General features: G+C 45.0%; 1 protein-coding gene across 1 annotated transcript in view; it reads left to right on the top strand.

The window, feature by feature from the left end:
• The first annotated feature begins 438 nt into the window (after nt 1-438).
• The window catches only part of HCN4 (hyperpolarization activated cyclic nucleotide gated potassium channel 4), a 95,699-nt gene continuing 73,786 nt past the window's right edge, over nt 439-22,351 (top strand). Inside the window, exon 1 of the mRNA XM_065847474.2 lies at nt 439-1,855. Coding sequence (XP_065703546.1) covers nt 1,152-1,855 — 704 coding nt within the window. The 5' untranslated portion in view covers nt 439-1,151. The remainder of the gene's footprint in view (nt 1,856-22,351) is intronic.

Here is a 22,351-nt window from a genome sequence, read left to right as displayed (position 1 = left end):
ACAAACCACGACGTATTTCCCAGCAGGCAAACTTCTGCTCGAAAAAACCAGTCCCCACACCCCTGCTTTGCATGCAGCTGAGATTTTCAAGGTGAACCGCTGTTTTTCCTTTAGGTTTGGGTTCGCCCCTTCCCACAAAAACCCCCTGGGGCTTCACAAGCAAACCCGCAACAAAGCAGCTACGACTCCCGAAGGAGAAAGGATCATCAGCATCTAAAAGCAATCTTCGTAGTCTTTTTTATTTCAATGTTTATGCTGCTGCTATTTTTAAATTTCACGACTGCCTGCTAATTTTTGCTGTTAAGCCGAGGCTGACACTAAGCCTGGCAGCAAAGCCGAGCCGCGAGTGACTTAAGCTCAGCAGTTGTGCAGCGCCAGGGCGCCGCGGTCCTTGCAGCCCGGCAGCAGCAGCAGCGATGCGGCGCCGTCCATCCCCACACACCCTTGGCAGGCAGGCGTTGCCCTTTTAAGAAGCCTGGGTGCTGGCTCAGGTAGGCAGAGCCTGCGTGCAGTAGTCGCTCCTATGGCAACCCAATAGAACGGGATCGCTTCATGAATATTCCCAGGAGCTGGGGCTGCATGAGGAATAAGTGATGACAGTGATGTAAGCAAGCGGTGGCTGCTGCAGGTTGCAGTTCATTGTGTTATTGGCCGGCAGATTGAGGAGTTTGGAGACAACCGGGCTTGAGCTTGGCTTTCCGGATGATGTCTGCCCGCCGGGAGATCCAGCACATTTGCATCTCGAAGCCAACATGGCAAGGCGGCTGCTGCCGCTGCTGCCGCCCTCCCTCGCCTTCCAGCCAGAAGTGTGTGGCTCTCCTCTAGACTTCTTGCCCGGTGCGCTGGATTGGAGCAGACAGGGATTGCAGTAACACTCACCAAGGGGAGACAAGCAGCAAGTAGCCAAATCGGGACAACAGAGGAAGGGGGGTGCTTTTTTGCCTTCCTTCTTTTTATTTTTTTTCCCTTTTCTTCTGGATGCAGAGCCTGTGGATACCACAGTCTGGTAAGGAGATGACACGCCAGTCTGTGGTCCTTTCAGCCCCTTGAGCTGGGGGCAGGGGCCTGGGGGCAGTGACAGTTCCCCTCCTTGGGCAGAGCGGGGGGGGGTCTCTCCTTCTAACCGAGCAGCAGCAGCAGCAGCACCGGCCATGGACAAGCTGCCCCCCTCTATGCGCAAGAGGCTCTACAGCCTGCCCCAGCAGATAGGACCCAAGGCGTCGATCATGGACGAGGAGGAAGACAGCGACAAGGACACCCGGAGGAAAAGCATCAGGCTGAAGCCGCTGCCCTCGCCCTCTGCTGGGAGCACCCGGGCGCTCGGGGGAGACCCCGGCAGAGGAGGGGACCCCGGCCTCCTGGAGACGGAAGCCGGCAGCAAGAGTGCCAAGACCAGCACCAACGGGGACTGCCGCCGCTTCAAAGGGAGCCTGTCCTCGCTGACTAGCAGGCACCTCCACGACGCGGCCGAGGAGAAGAGGCTGATCGGTGGGGAAGGGGAGCCGGCCTCCCCCTGCGAGGACAAAAGCCCCCCCGGCAGCGGGGAGCTGGAGCAGGGACTGCCAGCGTCCCCACCGCCGGCGTCCCCGCCGGAGCCCCAGCAGCAGCCCCCCAGGGCTTGCTCCTCTACCTCCATCAAAGTGGAAGGAGGTGGAGGATGCGACCAGATCACCCCAGATGAGGAGCAGAGACTGGGCCAAACCGGTTTCATTCAGAGGCAATTCGGGGCCATGCTCCAGCCGGGGGTCAACAAATTCTCCTTGAGGATGTTTGGCAGCCAGAAGGCCGTGGAGAGGGAGCAGGAAAGGGTTAAGTCTGCCGGGTTCTGGATCATCCATCCCTACAGCGACTTCAGGTACAATCCCCCCCTCCTGGACCATTCAAAACTACCTGGCCTGCCCCTTCCCCTGCCATATCCATCTCAGACCTTTCTGCACAGAGCACACACCCAGACATAACTTTCCTTATTCATTTCCTACTCAGAGGAGGACACATCTGAGATCTGCACTAGTCAAACAGTCTGCAGGTTTCATTTCTCTTCAAGCTTAATTTCAGATTCCTCACTCTATCATTAATTTTAAATTGTGTTTTTAGAGCAACAGCCAGTCTTTTGCTTTGGCTTTTTAAAAGGGAAAGCCTCTCCATAAGTTCAGTGTAAATGGGGAAAGATGTTTCCACCTGATGCGCAACTCCAGCCTAAAAGCGTCTCTGCTACCTAACTAGTCCTACGTCTCCAGTTCAGAACAGATGATCTGGTTGATTAATGTTTCAGTTCCCATTTCTGTACCTCCAAGTCCTCTCCCTTCTCCTTCCCCAAGAGTTAGGAAAGGATGTTGCCACCGTTGCTGTTCTGTACGGCTTCTTACTGCAGCATCACTTGTGGGGAATTGGTATGTGCAGGGATAACGGCATCATTAAGAAGGAGTTTAACACCTTCAGAGTCTTATCGAGAAAGATTCTCTCTTTTACGGATGTAAATTCTTATTTGCAAAATTCATTTGGACAGGGAATAGTTAACATTGCCTTTATGAAAGCAATGGTTTTCTTGCACTCAGCAACATTTCCATGAAGGTTAATAAGAAAATTAACTTGTAAATCCTAGAGCCAATTTTTGTAGAGTTCTGTGTAGCAGAGGGGTTGTGTTTGGATATTTCTGAGTAAAGTATTGTCTACTGCACAGGTGAGTTGTCCTCTGCAATATGTATGTAAAGTACTGCAATCAATAATTAATTACTTAGTGCAATCAACGGCTAAGGTTTATTGCTTCAACTTTAATTACAACTGGCTTATGTCTCACATTTAAAAGCACACAGTAGAAGAACATTATTCAAACATGTATCTATCATACTGCATGATTTTATTGAATTCTTGGACTCTTGAAGAAACCTTGCATTATTCCCTGAAACACAGTTAGCAAGATAATTGCAGGAAGGAGTTTGGGATGGATTTGGGTGCCCAAAACCAGAAATGCCAAACCTTTTGGCACTACCTTTAATGGATTTAGCAAGTAGTCCACAAGCTGAGAAGATTCAGCACTGGCACTGAGCAGATTCCTTGATATTTGCTTGGATTAACAAATGTTATTAGAAGGCTCCGTGGATTGGAAGACTGCACTGTCGTTTGAATTCAGTGCATTCGAGTGTCCCAAGCGCCCAGCTGACCGAGCACATGCGGGTTTCCAGCAGCTACATCATGATACATAGTCCTCGCAAATAGAATCTTATTGAAACCCAGATTGAAAAGGCTATAAAATTGCCTCCCTGTTGCGAGTGATCAAGTAGTACCTCACAAACACAGTGAAATGCGAGAGTTATTAGCTTTATAAAGAACAAAACCAATTTCATTCTCTTAGCTCTAGATCTTTGTATTATTTGCCCCAAGTCTGGAGTTAAAAACTAACTCCTCTGCTTTCTTGGGTTATTCTACCAAGGTGTTTCCTGTGTGTCGCACCCTCAAGGAGTTTGGGATTTAATATCTGGATTATATTTGGATTCATGATGAAGTAGTGTTCCGTTTTCATATCTTTTACATATCCGTGTAGTGGGTTTATTCCATCTTTATGACTACATTTTCAGCATAGAAGCAGACTGGCAAACTTCAGTAAAAGGACTGTAGCAGTCGCTGAGGTGGCCACCTTGCCCAAGGTGAGATGGTCTGAAGAGTTCATTTCTTTAAGATTCCTAGTGCACCCGTGCTTATTACTTAAAACGGCAGAATAAATTAGGAGGTTTTCATTTCTGAGGTACTTGGCTATAGGGCTACTCCCAGTCTCACACAAAGGAATGAAATACGTGGGCGAGCCAGCCTCTCCCAAGCCAGCTGACCACACTGAGTCTGCTAAGGCTCAGATGTTCCTGTGTGTGCAGATACATACGAATGCATGTATGACTTGTTAGTATTAATAATAAAATCCTCCCCTTATGTAGCTGTGCAATTGTGCAGAGAAAGCAGAGTGAGTTGGATCTGTGTGCCCTGGTGCAAGACGCTCTCTGTTTGGGGTCAGATTCCAGGTAGGCTGATATCTTCCCCCTTGCTGTTTCTTCTAAACTGATGCACACAAATGCTTTTGCCCTCCTACTGTATATCGACATCAGATGGGGCAGTGGTATTGATTGTACAGCGAGACATCTGAGGAGAGCGGGAGGAGCTGCTGTATGGTCAGTACATGGATTTTCTGGGAAACTTTGTTCGCTCTGGTTTCTAGGTCACTTGCAGCATATCTGTTTGAATATGAATGCTGCTTAGAGAAAACATGTGGGCTTCCATGAAAAATGACCTATGAACAAGGGCTGCCTTGAAGGAGGAGAGTGGGAGCTTCCCCAAATTCTGTTCGGGTTTTGTATTCCCCCCTTCTCTGAATGCTACTAAAGCATCTGTCTTGGAAACAACTCACATGAATCTGAGTAACATTTTTTGACCTCTGAAATGCAGCAGATTGCACCAAAGAGCAGATATTGCCAAAATATTTGCAAAAGCTATATCCTTGACCCAAAGGACTTTTATTTTCTGCTTTGCAAATTACGCAGTGCAATGCGTGATGGCTCCTTGTTACAGATGGGTGCAGACTCTGGAGAGTTAGGATGTTGTAAGAGGCACGAGTCTCCATGATCCTGCACTGTCACCGAAGCCGTGCAGCGGCATTTGGTGTACAAGTTTCAAGTTAATATTTCAATATTTAGACCCAGATCTTCTTTGGAGAAACCAATTTCACCTGTGAGAACGAGGTGAATGTCCAGGTGTTTTGGTAGAGCTCCAGACCTCGTGGCTTCTGTCTCAGTGCAGCTTGAGATGTGAAGCTTGGGACTGAACACTCTAGCCCTATTTACTGGAGCTTGATTCTGCTGTGAAATGACATTGGTGTAATTCCTCCAACTTCAGGGAGCTGCTTCTCCTTTGCACTGTGAGAGGAGTTCCTGGTTTAGAATAGAACAGAGGCTTTCATCATAGTCTCATTAAATTATCATTTTAGCATCTAATATGGCTAATTTCAGTGGCAAATCTATGACCCTCCAAGAGTAAAGCAGATTAATATAGATTAAAGCTCTGTTGATTTCTGCTTTTAGTCCATTGTGAGGGGAAAAGACGCCAAATGACCTTTATAAAAACCAAACTCAGTGCCCCTGAGTACTCCTGACTAATGCAGTGGACTAGTTCTAGAAGCACTTAAAAGGTATCTTAGCAATTTCTGATGAAAATAAGAATACCAGCTCCTGTGCTGAGGTGCAGATGCATGTGCCAGCTCCTTGTTTGCATCTGTGGTTGATGGCACATCCGTGCAGAGCCGGACTATTACCTAGATCAAGATTTATCTGTGACTTTGAAAGCTTTTTCACTGGGTAGGTAGAATTGTAACTTATTGCTTAGAGGAAGCATTGATCCAAGAAAATTGGTTTAATCAAAAAATTCCAGACAAACAATGATCTATCTAGTCTGTAGCTGACTAAAACATATTGGTTGTCGCTGCTATCCAGAATGGCTTGCAAAAAAGTGTAGCATGCTGCTTTTAGAAAGGCCTGAGAACAGATACACTATCTGAAGGACCAAAACAGTGGATGTAAATATAACTGCACATTATTCACTGCCCAGTAATCTATTAACTTCTTCAGAGAAAAGAGAAGCCGTTGCCTCCTTGAAAACAATGGAAAATATTCCACTCAGTAACAGTCCCAACTTCAGATTTTAGAATTTTTGCTGGTCTCTCGTAATTATAATACTTGTCTGCAAACAGATCCCTTTTGCATTTGCTTCCTCCGCCAGAACCCCCTATCTGCTTGGGAACCTGGGGAGGTTTCTGTGGCACCAAAAGAAATAGATGCTCAACTGCGATGTATAAAGTCGGGGAATTCCTGAAGAACAAAATCATTTGCTTCCCTTCATGTCTGGACTTCTAGGCAGTGTTGTTCAGACTGCTTTCTTGTAGGGAATCGGGGGAGTTTACTAATCACAGTACTAAATACTAAATGAAATAGCACTGGGGGGATTAAGCAGAAATGGGGAAGATGCCTGTTTACCTTTTCCGCTCTCCTGAGCAGAACTGATTTCCAGAGTGCCTCATGGAGTGCTGCTCTGTCTGTGGAGATTGTTTTCATTCGTCAGCTTTGCACTGTTTTGTTAGAAGGATAAACAATTTGTGAAGCATGCAGCATTGCTCACGGACTTCAGCAGTTCACTTGGGTGGGTGTTGCTGTCCCTGCTCTCAGACAATAACGCCCTTTTCTTTACCTGCTGCTCGTGTCAGCCTCCCTTCATGCCTACCCACATTCAGATGCTGCCCACAGTGGCAAACCCCGATCTTGTGACTTGCCCACTGCTCATAGCAAAGGAAAATGAAAGCTACCCATTGTGTGAGCCTTATGTACAGCAAATTGAAATTCTGGCTCAGTGAAACCTCTGAAGGTCAGGGAAACAGTTGCGTTAGTAGCAGAACCTGTGCCTCTCAGCAGAAACAAACACAAAGGGTAGATCGGGCACAGGTTCATTGGTAGGCAGCTTGTAGGCTTGGCTGCCTTCTTCTCTTGTTCATGCTGATGGCAGTTGCCTCAGAATAATGTGAGGACACTCATAGCTGAGGAAGGGGAGATGCTTTCTTGAAGTCAGATCTTGCTGTCTTTACTGCAGATGACTTTTCCTGCCGATTCCCAGGGCAGTTTTGCTGAAGCAGAACTAGGGGATCCAAACAGGAATAATATGAGGGATAATCATAGAACAGTTTGGGTTGAAGGGACCTTCCCAGCTCCCCCAGTACCACCCCGGCCATGAGCAGGGACATCTTCACCAGCTCCGGTTGCTCAGAGCCCTGTCCAGCCTGGCCTGGGATGTCTCCAGGGATGAGGCATCCACCACCTCTCTGGCCAATCTGGGCCAGTGTTTTACCACCCTCATTGTAAAAAATCTCTTCCTCGTTTCCAGCCTGAATCTCTTGTCCTTTAGTTTAAAACCATCATCCCTTGTCTTACCATAACAGGGCCTGCTAAAAAGTCTGTCCCCATCTTTCTTATAGGCCCCTTTTAAGGACCTGGCACTTGGCCTTCTTGAACCTCATGAGGCTCGCATGGGCCCACGTCTTGAGCTTATCCAAATAAACAGCATGGATTTGACCTCTGTTGTCTTTAGTGGACTACAAATCAGGAGAAGCATCACGGTTTTGTGACGACGAACTAAGGAGACCAAGCTAGTGCAGCCATACTGTCCATATCTACAGGCCGGTTATCACAGACATCATGCCCTGGTTCACGTCATGAGGCAAAGGATAAAAAAATTCCACACTAGACAATCAGTGTGGGGATATAGTTTTTCGTATGAGACAGGTTCAGATGCTACAAAGGGCAGCATTTGAAAACAGAAAGGCTTCAGTAAATGAAACACCTCAGTGTATCATCAGAATATGTTTTAAGACTATAATCCTATATAATTACGGTATTTTTGTGTATGTTCACGTGAGGAACGTGAAATGAAGGAGTAAAAATACTAAAGCAAGCACTAGGATTTAAGGAAGTGCTGTGATTAAGTTCTTCTGCATAAACTTAATTCAGGCCCTTTGTATGAATCTCTGCCAACAGACGAACACATTATCTCTTCTGCAGAAGCCCATGTCTCATTCAGTGCACACAGGGATGGTTCCTTTGTGAAAAACTGCGTAACATTTTCTCCGTCTCTCCTTGTATTTATTTCATCTTATTCAGATCATATTCTGCAAAATACTGGTTAATTTCCTTGTGGCCTTTTTTTTTTTTCTTTGGCACTTAAAAAATATTCAATTATAACAACAAAAAATGTTCATTTTGCTTCCTGACACCAGGGGTAAGGAAACTGGTACCATCATCCCCATTTTATAGCGAGGTGGCACAGACTCCTAGAGATTAAGGTCAAAAACATTCATTGGCGTGGTGTAGTCAGTTTGAGGACCTGTTTTGCCAAGTACGCAGCATTACGCGGCGTATCTAACGTTCAGAGTTCTTCCTCTGTGGGTGCTTAGCAAGGAATCAGACATCCCTGTGACCCAGAAGACAAGGGCACAGAGATAACTACCTGTTTTAAGGGTAATGGGTGTTTGAAGAGGATTGAGACGTTCTGATTTGGACCATTTCTTAGGCTGGCTTGGTGAGCAGCCAGACTGAGAAACAGACATGCCGATCCCACCCACCCTCTTCCCAAGCCTCTGTTTGTTAGTTTATCTGTTTATAGCAAAAAAAAAAATCATTGCTGTAAACAATGACATAGTGTTCTCTTTAATCATCACCTAAGAATATTGTTCTAATTACAGTTTTGGATTGAGCGGTTCGCCTGACACCTCTGCAGGAACTTTTTGGCAGAGATGGAATCTCCAGGGCACCGCTCATCTGCCTCAGCCATCACATCTCGTTCTGCAGTTCCTTATCTCTTACTGCAAACCTTCCAGATTGTGCAAGAAATGAGCTCCTATAGAAAATCTCTTTCCTGCACACATCTGCCTCGAGCCCTTCCTCTCATCTTGAACGGGGCCCGGATTCTATGGGAAGAACTGTTTTGCATCATGTAATGACTGTAACACAATATATATGTACAGCTAACATCCGTCCTGCTATTTCATAACCTCCGCTTTTGACTTTGCAGTCTAACTGTTGAGACAGTGGCTTTGTACAGTTGTTAAGGTTTTATAAAAGAAATCAGTCCTCGTCCTCATCATAATATCATCTCTGGGTTTGTTAGCAGGTAGGGATCTTTTTGAGGATATGCTGCACTACCCTCTGCTCTGAATTAAGCAATGGCCGTAGCAAGAAGTTACAGCAAAAGAACGACGATGCACCAGATTCTTGGGTTACTCTCCAGGCTTTGAAGGGAAACATACCCTGCTTATTACAAACTCTCACTTGCTTTCTCCTCAGTACCTAAGTGTGACACCTTCAGCCTCACTCTCTCCAACCTGTTGTTTTCTCCGTCCCTCACTTCAAGTTCGTGTTTCCTAACCCACCAGGCCCATCTCCATTTTCTGGGCTTCCCGTGGTAGCTTTCTTCTCCGGCTGGTCCTAGATCCCAACACCAAGCTTTTCAGGTGGTCACTGTTTTCATTCTCACCTTAGTTTTTAGTACTGCCTCTTTTCTCCACCCCCCTCCCCATGTTCTCCTTTCAGTATGTTGTGCTTGGCAGTTCATTTAGTCCAATTTCCTCTCTTGCCAGTCTCTATCCTTACCCTTCAGGTTTTTTTTTTCTTCTGGGTGGATCTCCCCAAATTAGTTTCCTCTCCTTCTAGATATTCTTAGTTGCTATCGTCCCTCTGACTCTTCAAACAATCTGTTTTCTTGGTCCCTGCTTTCCCTCTTGATTGAAGAATGGATCATTTTGCCTAGAAATTTAAAACCCTTCCACATGATCCCTCTTTCCATGCTTGAAGACCACCAGCCCAGCAATATTTAGACAAACTCTACCCATTTTTTTAAATTTTTTGAAGTTGAAATATCTGTGTCCTTGGAGCTAGACGTTTAAAATGATGAATTTGTATAGAAGCACAGTCTCCACTGCATTAATGCAAACCAGATTTTATTTGAGGCAAAAATGTGTCTTCTAAAGGTGTTTATTAGTAGGCACACACAGAATCAGTGCCGGAATTTTCAGTGCTATGGTAAGCAGGTAAACTGGAGTGTTTGGTACAGTGTTATTCTGGTTAGGTAGCTGTGCTAGTGCTTTCTGTCGCACCGAGTTTTTTCTGCTGTAGAGTCACTGCTGCTGCACTGAAATCCATTTATTATACAGATAAAAGAGTGATCTTTGTCTGCAGATAACATAGTGTCATTTTAGCTTGAAACCATTGAAATTTGTCTTTGTTTCTGATGTGTTATGAGCATCTCATTAGCAAGCCCATGAATCCCTCAGTTTGCTTTTGAAACCAGCTATCTGGGCTCTCATCTCTGCCAGAGCACAGATTTCTTCCTTTCTCTTATTTTTAAAAGCTGTGTTGGTGCCAAGGCAGTTATAGGTCAATTGAGTTATTGTTGGTTCTAATTGGCACTCTAACAAGCTATTAAATCAATTTACCTACAGATGAATGTCACTCAAAAAGAAAGGTGCCAGCTCCTTTTTATCTTTGGGAACTTAAAAAACAACAACAAAAAAATCACCCCTAAATGTTTATGGCACGAGGCCTGTGGCTGAACAAGGTCCAGGCTGTTGGGTGTGTGCAGAGCTGAGATGATTTGCAGACCTCAAGGCAAAAGGAAGAATTAAGAAAATCACCATCTCTGACAAATGCTCTTCTTCCCCTTCCATGGTTTTGGGTTTATTTCCATGTGTGGAAACTTACATCCTCTTCTCCTTTACGGATTCCCAGTGTCCCATATGCAGGTGTGGTACCCACAGCCATCTTTCAAATCAGGCAGCACCTGGCTGGGGACATCATTACCTTTTTGCCGTGCAGTGATCTATAACTTCATGATATTTACTTTGTGCTTAAGAAGAGTTGTTCTGGTGAATAGGAGTTAATTTCAAGTTCTGTCCTGCAACATTTAGGTAACCTCTTTGTCTAGCAGCAATACAGTGCTCATTCCCACGTTATCTGAGCATTTCTTACTGAGACAGTTGTAGAACAGTTGCTTTTCAGCTTACAAGTCCGGACAAGGCTTCTTCGCTAGGCCACACTGCAAATCCTTCCTGGGGTCTCCAAATCAAAGCTGCCTTATATATTACAAGCAGCAAAAACTGCTCAGGTATCCTTGCTTTTTTTGGTGAAGCACAAGGCAGATGAGAGCGCAGCTTGGCTCTGTGCAGCTCTATAGCTCTGCAGTGCTGACAGCACTAAAACCAGGGGTTTGTCAGCAGACAAAGCCGTGAGGACTTGAGAAACACACAAGAGAGAGCAGATGTGTGCTGGGCTAACAAGGCACTATCATAGAGACCTTTTTCTGCCCCCTTTCCTTGTTGAATGGTTTGCTACCTGGGAAGTCCCTTTACAAATTGAAATTCTTCATTCCATGCAGTATATTCATAGTGGCTGACATCAAATATGGTCACCCCATGCCTGGTACTAGCACCAGACTGTAGTAAAACAGGGCTGTTGACTCCTAAAGAGCTGCTGCATGCAGCAGGGGAGGACGGTGCCACTGAGAGCAGAGAGATGAGCATCCCCAGGGGAATCCCAAGGTCAGCTCCAGGCCCCACCACTTGGACATTAGAGGGGCACAACTGCTTCCCCAGCGATGCACAAAAGCTAATCTCATTTGTGGCGACTCGTCCAAATGTGCTAATTAAGGGTTTAAATCTCTGCCTCTTTGGATGGAGAGGTTGTCTGTGTTTATGTACCTATTGTTAAAGAGCTTAGAGGCAGGAGAGGTGCTGCAGATTGCCAGTTGACTGTAGTGTAGCAGCTGTAAGTCCTTTTTTTTTAATTTTTTCTTTTCACCGCTGTGCCTGGGGTTCTTGTGACTGCCAGGAAATCAATACTTGTACACTGAGTAACTCCTCATCCCTATACACAGCTCCAACAAGACTGTATGCGCGAGAGCTCTGACGGGATTCGGTTTTCCTGGTCAGAGGTGCTGAGCGCTGGGGCAGTGTGATGCTCAGTTCCACCCTCTGTGTGTTTTGGGGACAGAAATCCTAGTGAAGTGCATTTGAATTTGCCTGGGTGTGGGAAAGAAATGTCTTGCAAAGTTATCAGCTCTCCAAAGCTTGCGAGTGAGATAACAGCTGCATTCCAAAGACTCGGGGACTCCACATTTAATAAGTCCTTTCCTCCCAGCCGTTGCTTCACATGTGATTTCAGGGCGACGCTAACTCATTGCAGCGCTAACATCATCGTTAACCCGTGCAATGTCTCATCCACAAAGGAGCTGTGTGTGTGTCTCTGGGGAACAGGGGAAGCTCGGCGGGTTCTCCCCACCTCCGTCCACGTTTGTGACCGGGCTGGGGGGACAGGGCAGGGACAGAGGTGTGGGCTGAGCCGGCGCAGTGACATATTGGCTCTCTGCACAGAAGCAGATCTTGCATTAGGCATAGCGAAGTGGTGCAAAGGTGACGTTTTCTGGCAGTGTCAGGCTTTGGACAAGCTCTCCCAACAGTCAAAAATGATAACAGAAAAGATAACGATGACTGAAACTATGCAGCTTTTTTAACAATAGCAAACCCGCTTTCTTTAAGCACAAATTCTTGATGCTTGGTGTTTCCCCCTTTGCTTTAAAGCACTAATACAGACACAAGTTATACTTTTGCTCATAAGAAGAGGAATATTGTTTTCCACCCCTGGTTTTCTGTGAATTGAGGGGATGGCAGGAAAAAGGAAGAGATCATGGTCTGTTCTCTTTAATGCCTGTACAAACCATTTGTATCATTCTTCCATGCTGCAGATATCCTTTGAATTATAGACAACGTACAATGGATAGAAGGACAAACTGGAAGACAGGTCAGACATCTAGTTTTGACCCTGCGACCCATCCTCAGCAGAATACTCTGTACCTTGATTTCTCCAACTTTCAGAAGGGGGTGATGGTGCTGCCAGGGACCATGGAAGATGCTGTAGAAGTCTGAAATCTTTTAATGTAACAGAAGATGCCAGAGTAGATGTCAGCAAGGGGGTGGTTGATATCTACAAGGCAGTTTAATGAGAATTTCTTCATATTTATCCTTTTCTGTGTACTGCTGTAGGTTCGGTTACATTTCTTTGCTAGGTCTGCCAAAATAAGTAGATCCATATACTGTTAAGTGATTTGTGAATAATTGGTCCCTTTGTCTTAATAAGGAAACTGGTTACCAACACTTCTACAGTATGTGTGGTGCTGTATTGTGGGGCACATTTAGAACTAGGTTGGAAAAAAGGTAGAAAAAGACTTGCATGGGGAGGGAGACAGGATGAATTTTACGTTTTGTATCTGTAAATGAGAATGGTACAGCCCCTGCATGGGGTTTCAAGATGGTCTGAAAGGAAAACGTTTCATCTTTTTCTCACTGGTCACGTGTACTGCAAGGTGTGCTACCCTCTTCTTTGGGAATATGTGATTTCTTGACTTATGCAAACACTCCCGAATAAAAGGTCAGGCACAGGAGCTGGCAAGATGTTTGTCCTTTTCTGTGGTGGAGCACCTTTAGAAAACAGTGTCTAAGCTCACCAGATGTTGAATCTTTTGGATAATCTGTTGTGACCCTTGGCTTTTAGTGCAAAGACAAGCGTGCTTCAGGTCATGCCAACTATGGTTAAGGTGATAGGCTGTGTACACCACAGTAAGAGAGCAACTAGGCTTGTTCCACAGTTGGGAGCTGGGACAAATGCCTGGGTCTAACACATACTTAAATACCACATTTGGCAATGACTGTTGGCTCAACCCTGACTGCATTTGGAAAGGTTCTGGTCCTTACTTTTGCAAAACCTCATGTACAGTTAGGTTGTTCTGAGCTTCTCTGGGCATATTCCTGTTGTGACTGAGCTCCTCTGCTGCCTCTTAGTACCACAGGCACTCCTGTCATCTGCTCCTGATCCTTGACCCATATGGGGCAAATTCCTCCAGCTTCTTGTCTACACACATTGATTGAAAGTGGTGCCAAAGGTTACTTCTGCTGGTTGTGTGCTTCTTTTTCAGCACAAAGAGGAATTTAGGCTAACACTGGCAGATGTAGGTAAGGCCTAAGGCTCCTGCCTTTGAACAGGGGATCTAGAAGCCTCATCTGCAAGTGAATTCACCCAGCAAAATCTGCACTGCAGACAAAAAAAAATATTTGCCTTGACATCATCTGCCCTGCTCTGAGATCCGCAGTCAGGAGAGCAGTGCACAGCTCCCAGCCTTTCTAGCTCATTAGAATTAAGGCTAAGCTTCATCATGAGCTAATGCAAGCTGTTCCCATCCCAAATAATTGGCTGCTTGATGGCTTTGTGTCTGTCTAACCATCACTGCATGTGGGTGGATGTGTTGTGTGTGTGCAAATGAATCTGCTTGGGAAATGAATACATAACATCGGGGGTGCATCTAATATTATAATACAATACCTTGTGAATGATGTGGATGTGAGAAGAGTAAAACAGCTGAGCGTGTCAAACATCTGTACAAAGATCACTCTCCCTGGTACCATGGGATGGTGATTCCCAAGTCCAGACCACCACTACCTCTTGTTTGCTCTTGCTCCCACCCTAAAACACTAACGATGTCTTTCCAGTCCGAAATTTAAAAACATGGGGGAAAAAAAAAAAACAGTGACATTTCTCAAAAGCTCAGTCTCCCAATCAGCACAACCCTCTTTGCAGGGCAGAGCACCCCATGGTGAATAGGACATGACGGGGGTGTTGGCTTGTCCGCAGAGATGCAAAACAATGCGTATCCATGAGCAATAGCTGCTGGAGACACGAATGTCCATCAGTCATGCATGACTTGGGGAGTCGGGAGATGTAACCCCTCTGGGACTTGGCAGCTGTTCTAGGATATTATGTTCACAAGGCTGAGCTGTTCTTAAACACTTCCTCTAGTGTAATCATCACACACACATTTTCTCAGTAATGGCAGGCCATCAGCTTTTCTTTCCACTCTTCTTAGATAAGATGTGCAGAGACAAGCTGTGAAAGAGCTGAACAAGATGCCTTGACGTTAGTCATTCACATTTCCTCAGCCTGGCCCACAAATAAGCCTTAGGCCTTGCTTGCTGTGCACATCCTTGTGGCTGAGGATTTTTTTCCATGGAAAGAGCACCTCTTTCAAGTAAGGACAGATAAGCAGCAACTTGTGCCTGCCCCATACTTGGATACTTGGATCTGCAGTCCGGTTAGGGAAAAAGACATACGATCAGCTCTATGTCCGGTTGGAACGGTTAAAGGTGGAGCATAGCTTTCCTACAGGAGGGGAAAGAATTCTTCACAAGCTCTTTGAAAACTTCTTTTTCAAAGGAAAAAACATATACCGTCCTGGTTACCTCGGAAAGCGGAAGGGAAAATATTCCACATGAAGTAGTTTTTTAGTGATATGAATTACCCTGATCATTCAAAATCCATGGCTGTTGACAGAGCAGCCTACTAGCCTTATAGGCAGCCAGATAACGCTGTAATTTTAGTACAGTTTAAATGATGTGCTTTTTATTCATACCCTGCCCTGAAGCACTAGTTGTATGTTCTGCTATGTACTGCCTTGCTGCTGTGTTTCACCGCAGCGTTAGCCGTGCTACAGTGCTGGGTAAAAGGTTTTCTCCGTATTTTGGGGTTCTTGTGGATGCAGAAGGATAGGTCATCATTTCTTTGAAATGACTTTTTATCAGTAGACATATGGAGCCAAATCCCTTGGTGAGACTCCACCGCAGCTAGTGGGGGTGATGCTGGGAACCCGTTTTAGTCCTTGGAGCTACTTCTGGCCTGTCTCTCCTGTATATGTACCTGAGAGGCACATATGGGCACTGTGTCTAGCACTGTACGAGACCTGCTCATATTGCACTACAGTGGGAGACACCAGCTGACGTTCACATTTGGATGTTTGTAGAATGGATCTTCGAAGCAGGATTTAGTGAGGATAGCTGTCTCTTGCTGCTGTGGAAGCATTTTAGAGCACTGAATTTTCTGCTCTTTGCCTACCAAGCAGCTATTTCTGATTCAATGATATCTTTTGTAAAGGAGATCCCTAATTTACGATCTGAATATCTAATGAGCTCAAATGTTTGAGAAGAGAGCTAATCTGCTATCTGCCTTTCCTGAGCTCCAGCAAAAGACCTTGTGCTGTTCCCCGCTGAAACCAGGGAGCGCTGCGGATGTTGGCTGGAGTGACTTGCAGAGATTTTTCCAGGTACCCTCGGCACTCAACCATCTTTATATTTCTCTTTCTCAGCCTTCCCGTCGAGTGCCAGCCAGTTGGGCTGAGTCATATCACATATATTTCTGGTGGGATGAATTTGAAACCACACAGAGGAAAACCCTAGCCTTTGCCTTACTACTAATCTTAAACAGAAGGACTAGATTAACTAGAAAGAAGAAAAACATTAAGATCACATAATCAAGCATTATTGAAGTGCACATTTCCAGCTCATTTGCATAATATGCTGGCGCATCCCTGCTCCTGCCAAAATCAAAGGTTAAGTCAGTGCCTGCTACAGTGGCCTTGAAATTCGGTCCTGTATGTGTAGATGTAAAAAAAGACAAGTATATTTAATATTTTAGAGAAAAGGGCTTTTGAGAGTGTGTTCTTGTGTGGCTTCTTGGGAAAGCTGGAATTCACTGAGACATTGCTGCCATCCTGGGTCCCCCAAACCAGAGCGGGGAACTGACTTGCCTCTAGGCACCATGAGCAAAGGATAAGACATATCTTTTATTTTAAGACACAAAAATCCAGAATAGTCTTTTGTGGCTGTAATTTTCAGTATCCAGAGCATGCTCAGGTTCTTTCGGGGTTTCTTCTTCCAGCGTGGGGACAAGTACATCTTTTCTAGACTGGGGAGGAGGGCTGTGGCATCCACCAAGTGCCATTGCTCATCTTGCAGTTGTACTTGCTTCTCTGGGCACAAACAGACCTCACCAAAAGGGGCAAAGAAAATAGAGCTCTGTGATGAGTTCCTGTCTTGAAGTAACGGGATTTAAAATTTAAAACAGGATCAGGTAGATTTAAAATAATCACTTACCCCTCGTTTGTCAGTGGAGTCTGCGCCTGAAATAGGCAGGAAAGTGCTCAAATATCACTGCCTTGGTGTAGCTACCTGTCCCTCTTTCCTTTTGGTAATTGTTTACCGTGTCAACAAAACTACTTGTGTGTTTCAGTTATACCTGAATTTTGTGGGAATGATGTTGATCATACGTCCAAAAATCTTTAAAGAGAACGTTATTTCATGTTCAGTTTGTAGCACATCTGAGCTTTGATGCCGAAGTGCAAATATAGGGTTTTTTTTTTCATTATTTATTGGGTTTTCATGACTATCGTATCTTCACTGTCCCAACTGTTTATAGAAATGGCTTTGTAATATTTCTGTGAAATAGCAAGGATTTATATTCCCATTTTGTGCCTGGAAAACTAATATACAGAGAAACTACATTATTTTCTAGCAACTTGCTCACAGAATCCGAACTTGAGTTGTGTAGGCAGCACAAGTCGTTCCTCGGTGACAGGACTGTCCCTCTAGGTATGATGGGAGCTGGGCAGACTGGAGCCTCCTTGTTACGGATTGATGGAAAATGGGCTGCATCAATTTGAATATATTTCTGAAACAACTTGTTTCTGGCAGGTTGTTCATTCTAAAAATATATTTATTTATAATTGCTGAGAGGAATACTTAATGAATTCTTCCTTCCAAAGAACAATTAATCAAAGAAATTATTGAGGGCTGGCACTTGCTCCCCCAGGGCTCAGTGGCTGTGTTCCATTGACTTAAATAGTGATGATCAAACCCAGCCCATATTGGAAAAGATTTATCTAAGCATTTTTTAATGGTGCCCATCACTATTTGTCTGGATGTCTCTGGCAGAAAAGTGCTGTATATATTGGAGGAGCAGCACTGGACGTTACCCTAGCGTTACCGCAAGCTGCTGTGTTTTGCAACCAGCGTTTTGTATGTTTTTTAAAGAGAGGTATTCTGCAAACTCCCATTGATTGTAACAGGGATTCGGAATGGTGAGGAGAGGCTGCAATTAACTTGCTCGAGGTTTCTTGACTGGACCAAACTGCTGGAGCGGACTGCAAGAGCCTGCAACACGGGCTAGAGCTTTGGTAACGGAGAATCCCCTGAGAATCCCCACCACACCACACAGATGTGCGAAAGAAATTTGCAGCATGTCCTGGAAAGAGCAGGAGAGATCTATCAGCATCCTGAGTGTTGCCAAAGCCAAGAGACGAGTTCACTGAAGGTGCCCAGATCCTTTAGCAGCCGCGTCCTTTACAGGAGAGTTACGTAGCATGTTCCGTGCCACACAGAGGGTGAAAAGCCAGAATGGCTCCTGCCAATCTAACACCCCAAATCTAGCCATTGAATTTTCAATATTCTGTATAATTGGTGATTCAAAGCATCCTGTGTGGGTGAAGAGTGGGTCTGACCGTATCATTTCTAGGGGGATAATATATTTTAAATGTCCAGAGTTTCTGGGTCTTCTGTCTCAGAGCATGCACCAAGTTGTCTTCATTTTTCCCCAAGCCTCCTGCTGCCCTTAATCTTCTGCTGGGTTTCCTCATTTCAGGTAGTTTAATGCAGAAATGTTTGTGGGGACAACAAATAATAGTTTCTCGGAAACCGAAAAGGTCTTTGGAGCACAAGGAACTGCCTTTCTGTGGAGCTGAGTTGTGAGCTGAGTGTCCTTCAGACACTGGAGGGGGTGTCAGGATTCCTGGGCTCTCTGGACCTGCATGTGAGTGAGGCACTTGGGAAATGCCCGTGGCTCCGTGCCTCAGTTTCCCCGGCTGGCACATGCTGATGGTGAGACTCGGCCACCTGCCATAGAGTATTTTGAGGTCAGAAGGAAAACATCTCTTGTGAGCTACATAGTGTTTCAGTACATGCAGTAATTAATTCAGCATCTGATGTTTGGAGCGGATAGTGGATTCACGTGGATGCCTTAGATAAGCAGAGCCTCAGCACAGTATGTTTCTTCTGAGACCTGAAATAATCAGAGGCAATTGGACTTTTTTTTTTTCCCCTTAACTGCTGCATTTTTAGATGGTGATTCATCTCTTGTCTGGGGTCTCAGATACCTGAATAACCCCGAGATCCCAGCAGCATTAGTCTTTTTGAGGATTCGCTGTGCTCCAATCCAGCCTGAATAACTCATTGCAAACAAGAATCTGATGTCAGCAGCAAGAGAGTTGGGGAGGAAAAATATTTTCTGATTTTGAAACTAAACCACACGTGACTTGGGAGTGTAAATGGGGAGTGAACTCTCTCTTCCAGGTCTTCTTCCCCCTGTGCTGCACAACCAGTAGGTCCATGGTGAAGTGTCCTTGTCGGAGGTGAAAGCTACACGCAGGGAAATGTTTTCTCTTTCCTCAGTGAGCATGTGGTTTAGGAAGTTTTGAGCCTTTGAATGTGATCATTCCAGCAGACTGCTGAAAAGCCTCACACTACTTTCTCTTACCTCTCTCTGGCAGCAATTTGGATTCTCATCCTGCCGTTAAGTGAGAAAGGTTAAAGTTTTCTCCCCTGCCCCATCTGGCATGTCCAGGCTCATGCAGAGCAGTAGGCATAAGCGTGCATGGGTGCTCAAGTCCGGCAGATGCCGTTGCTTATCTCAGACATAAATCCTGGGAAGTTTAAAAGTTGAAGAGACAATATGAGAGAGCACGTGTGCCTTATCCTGCAAGCAGAGATGTATCTGAGTAAATTGCTTCATGTAGCTGGATCAGGCTCCGGTCTGATCCATCCTCAGGCACAGGAAGCTCTTCCTCTCTTTTTCAGTCTTTCATTGTAAAGTAGCGAGATGTAACTGGCCAGCTACTCAGCTAAATGACATAGATCTTTGTTTCTTTGCTTAAGCCCACTGGTGACCTGCTGCACAGACGGTTGTGCTGGTCGTGCGTGGTTCAAAGGTTACGGCGGGTACCCCAAACCTGGGTCTCTAGGAGCCTCTGTGAGGGCCTAGATGTTGTAATAAGAGACCACGTTCCATCTGGGGAGACTGGAGTTGTGATTCCTAATGAACACCAAGCTGTGGCACAGCAACACCTAGGAGGAACATTTTTAGCAGCCCAGATGGCTAGAAGTCTTTTTCTCAGTCTGGCAGATGACTTAGCTACCTGCCGCATGTGTTGTCACCTCTCTGTGGACTACTGCAGAGCATGAGGGCATAAATATGTCAACCCAAAGAAGAACAACTGGCAGAAAGCCGAGCTACGTCCCCTCCAATGTCTCCCACTTTCTCAACTGCAATTCTGATCTAGTTGCGTGACTCATGCCATCTCTCTGCCGTATTTTAGTGTTTAATTTTAGTCAATTTGGGTTCCTAGTCATGCGGCTGACATCCTCATCTCATGTGAACTCATATTATGTTAAGAGAGCCATATCAATACTAAACAGTTAAGAATCTGGCCTGTCATCCTTCTAACATACTGAGAAGATAAGTTGGTGGAAAATACCTCTTATATCAGTTGGTGTCATGTGTCCTCTGCCACTCTTGCAGTAGCATTTACACTGAACTAATAGACATACCTACATGTATCTGTATCATCTATATAGATGTAAAGTTTTTACATGCAGCACCAAATACTGTAAGTGTGAGTTGCTGTTAATATTCTGGCAAGTAAAGGTGAAAGATCGGGCTCAGAGAAGTAGGCTTTGCAATCTCTACCTGTATGTCTCCCAGAAACTGGAGTCTGTGCGCTCTGAAATAAAACACACTCCCTTTCCTTTGTATCCTTGGGTACAAATCAAACCCTTGGCCCAATATTGCTGCTTGTTGAGACAATTCAGAACTCCCTGGTGCAGATCCACCTTTCTAACAGACTGCCCAAACATTTGAATTTGAGTCATCCGAGATGCTGGATATCGGCCAGGACCTGGTCTTCCTAATGTCACAACTTAAGCATGTCTTCAGGCTTTCGTCCTTCACATTCCGCAACGTATTCATGATGACTTGGAAGCTGCAGCCCTTATTGATCTATTCATTCTCTGCAAGAACAACATATGGCACGTTTCCATGGCAATAGGTCCCCCTGAAGGGGCTTCCTTCCTTTCCTCAGTTTATTGGTCTTTTTCATTATTAAATCATCGGAGATAAATGCACACAGAGAAGGGTCAATGTCTGGATCAATGGACAGCAAGCAAAAAGGAACTTTTCCATATTCATACAAACGAGAGATTTCAGAAGATCAAACAATGCAGAATCGCCAGGCCCTTAGCATGTCAGTCTCATACATAATATATTCCGGGAGCTTTATGGAATCAATACACATCGAACACCTTGAAAACCTTTGGGATTCAGAGGAGGGGGTGCAAAGGAGGGGGCTGTCAAGACATTGATGAGTGCAGTAGGGTGGGATATGAAGAGAGAGTTAAGCTCTCTGCCCTGATTTCCTTCCAGAAGAAACTTGTGCTGATACAAGTCCCACTGAATTTGTACCACTTTATCTTCCCAGTGGTTACCTCCAGCCACTGCTGCAATGAATTCCCACTGCGGAACAATATATATATCTTGGACCATCTCAGTGGTGCTAGGAGCACAATAATAAATTGTCTAGGTTGAGTGTGTAAATGTTCCTCCTTTGGGCCTTCAAAGAAGAGAAGGAATAATGTTCCCTACAGATAATACCCACAAAAATTTCACTGCTTTTGCAGCTTGTTACAGGTGAATTCTCCGTGAGCTCAGAATAGCTGCATCAAGGAAAGTGAGAAAATATTACTGATGCTGTTTTTAATAAAAATGGGATATGTGCTCTATTGGCCTCCGTACTCCAAATTTAGATCTGGAACAAACAAAATCTCTTGTGACTATCTCTGTTTCTGTCCGTGTGTGCTCCCCAAAGAGAGAAATGAAATCTTATTTATTTTTACCTTTCTGAGAAGATCAGGTTCTAAGTATAGGTTTCAGATACTGTTTACTTTGTTAGGATGATATCTGCAGGCAGGAAGGCAGGAGTTGAGGAGAGTGGTCAATTGAATACTTCGTGCAGAGTCCACCATGGCTTTTCTTATTCTTGAGACAAGTTTATGTTTCAGCATTATTGGCAAAGAAGTGCAGGAGCATATTGTTTCAGTGTGATACAGTATGTTTGCAGACCAAGGATGAGGTGTAAGGGGTCCAATACATTTGCATTTATCAAATGGCAGATTGCACGTAAAACTCTTGAAAATGCATGTACAGTTTCTATTAAGCACACTGCAAGGCTGATTTTACAGATGAGACGTCCAGAAGTCTCATTATCCCAGGCTAAGACAGACAGCAGCACCGCAGCCTCAGAGAACTGCTCTGTCACATACACCGAATGGCATTTGGGGGGACTTGAGTGAAAGATAGCACTGTAGTGTTTAGAGAGCTGTTGTCCTACCAAGTCACTGAAATCCTATCGTCAGCATCCTCGTTGGAGTAAAAGTTAAATACACTTATGAGATGGGGTGTCAGCAGCTCTTGTGGAGAAGGTTCTGTATTTTTTTACACGCTTGAACAATAGTTGATGTCATTTTGGTTCATGACTGGTGCCCTTCAGCACAAAGATAATAGGAAGTGCTTGGTGTTTCAGAGACAGAAAAACAGGAAACACAATGAAGTTGTTCCAAGGAAGTCACAGTGTCAGGACTGTCTGCCTTGACCGATTTACAAAGCTTGTTCTAAACTGACTAGAGGGAGGTCTGTATCTTGATAAATGTAGTTTTTGGGAAGGACAATCTGTTTCTCAGTGGCTGCCCCCATAGGCAGTGCTGGGTGTCCCAGCTATGGGGGGACGTGTCTCCCAAGGTCCCTGCGTGTGGCCAGAGCCCATGTGAGGCGACAGCTTTGCAATTTCTGCTTTGCTA

The sequence above is a fragment of the Patagioenas fasciata genome, chromosome 12 (assembly GCF_037038585.1).
Source record: "Patagioenas fasciata isolate bPatFas1 chromosome 12, bPatFas1.hap1, whole genome shotgun sequence".
NCBI lineage: Eukaryota > Metazoa > Chordata > Aves > Columbiformes > Columbidae > Patagioenas > Patagioenas fasciata.
Note: the sequence above shows the minus strand (reverse complement) of the source record. Positions and strands in the feature narration are given on the sequence as shown.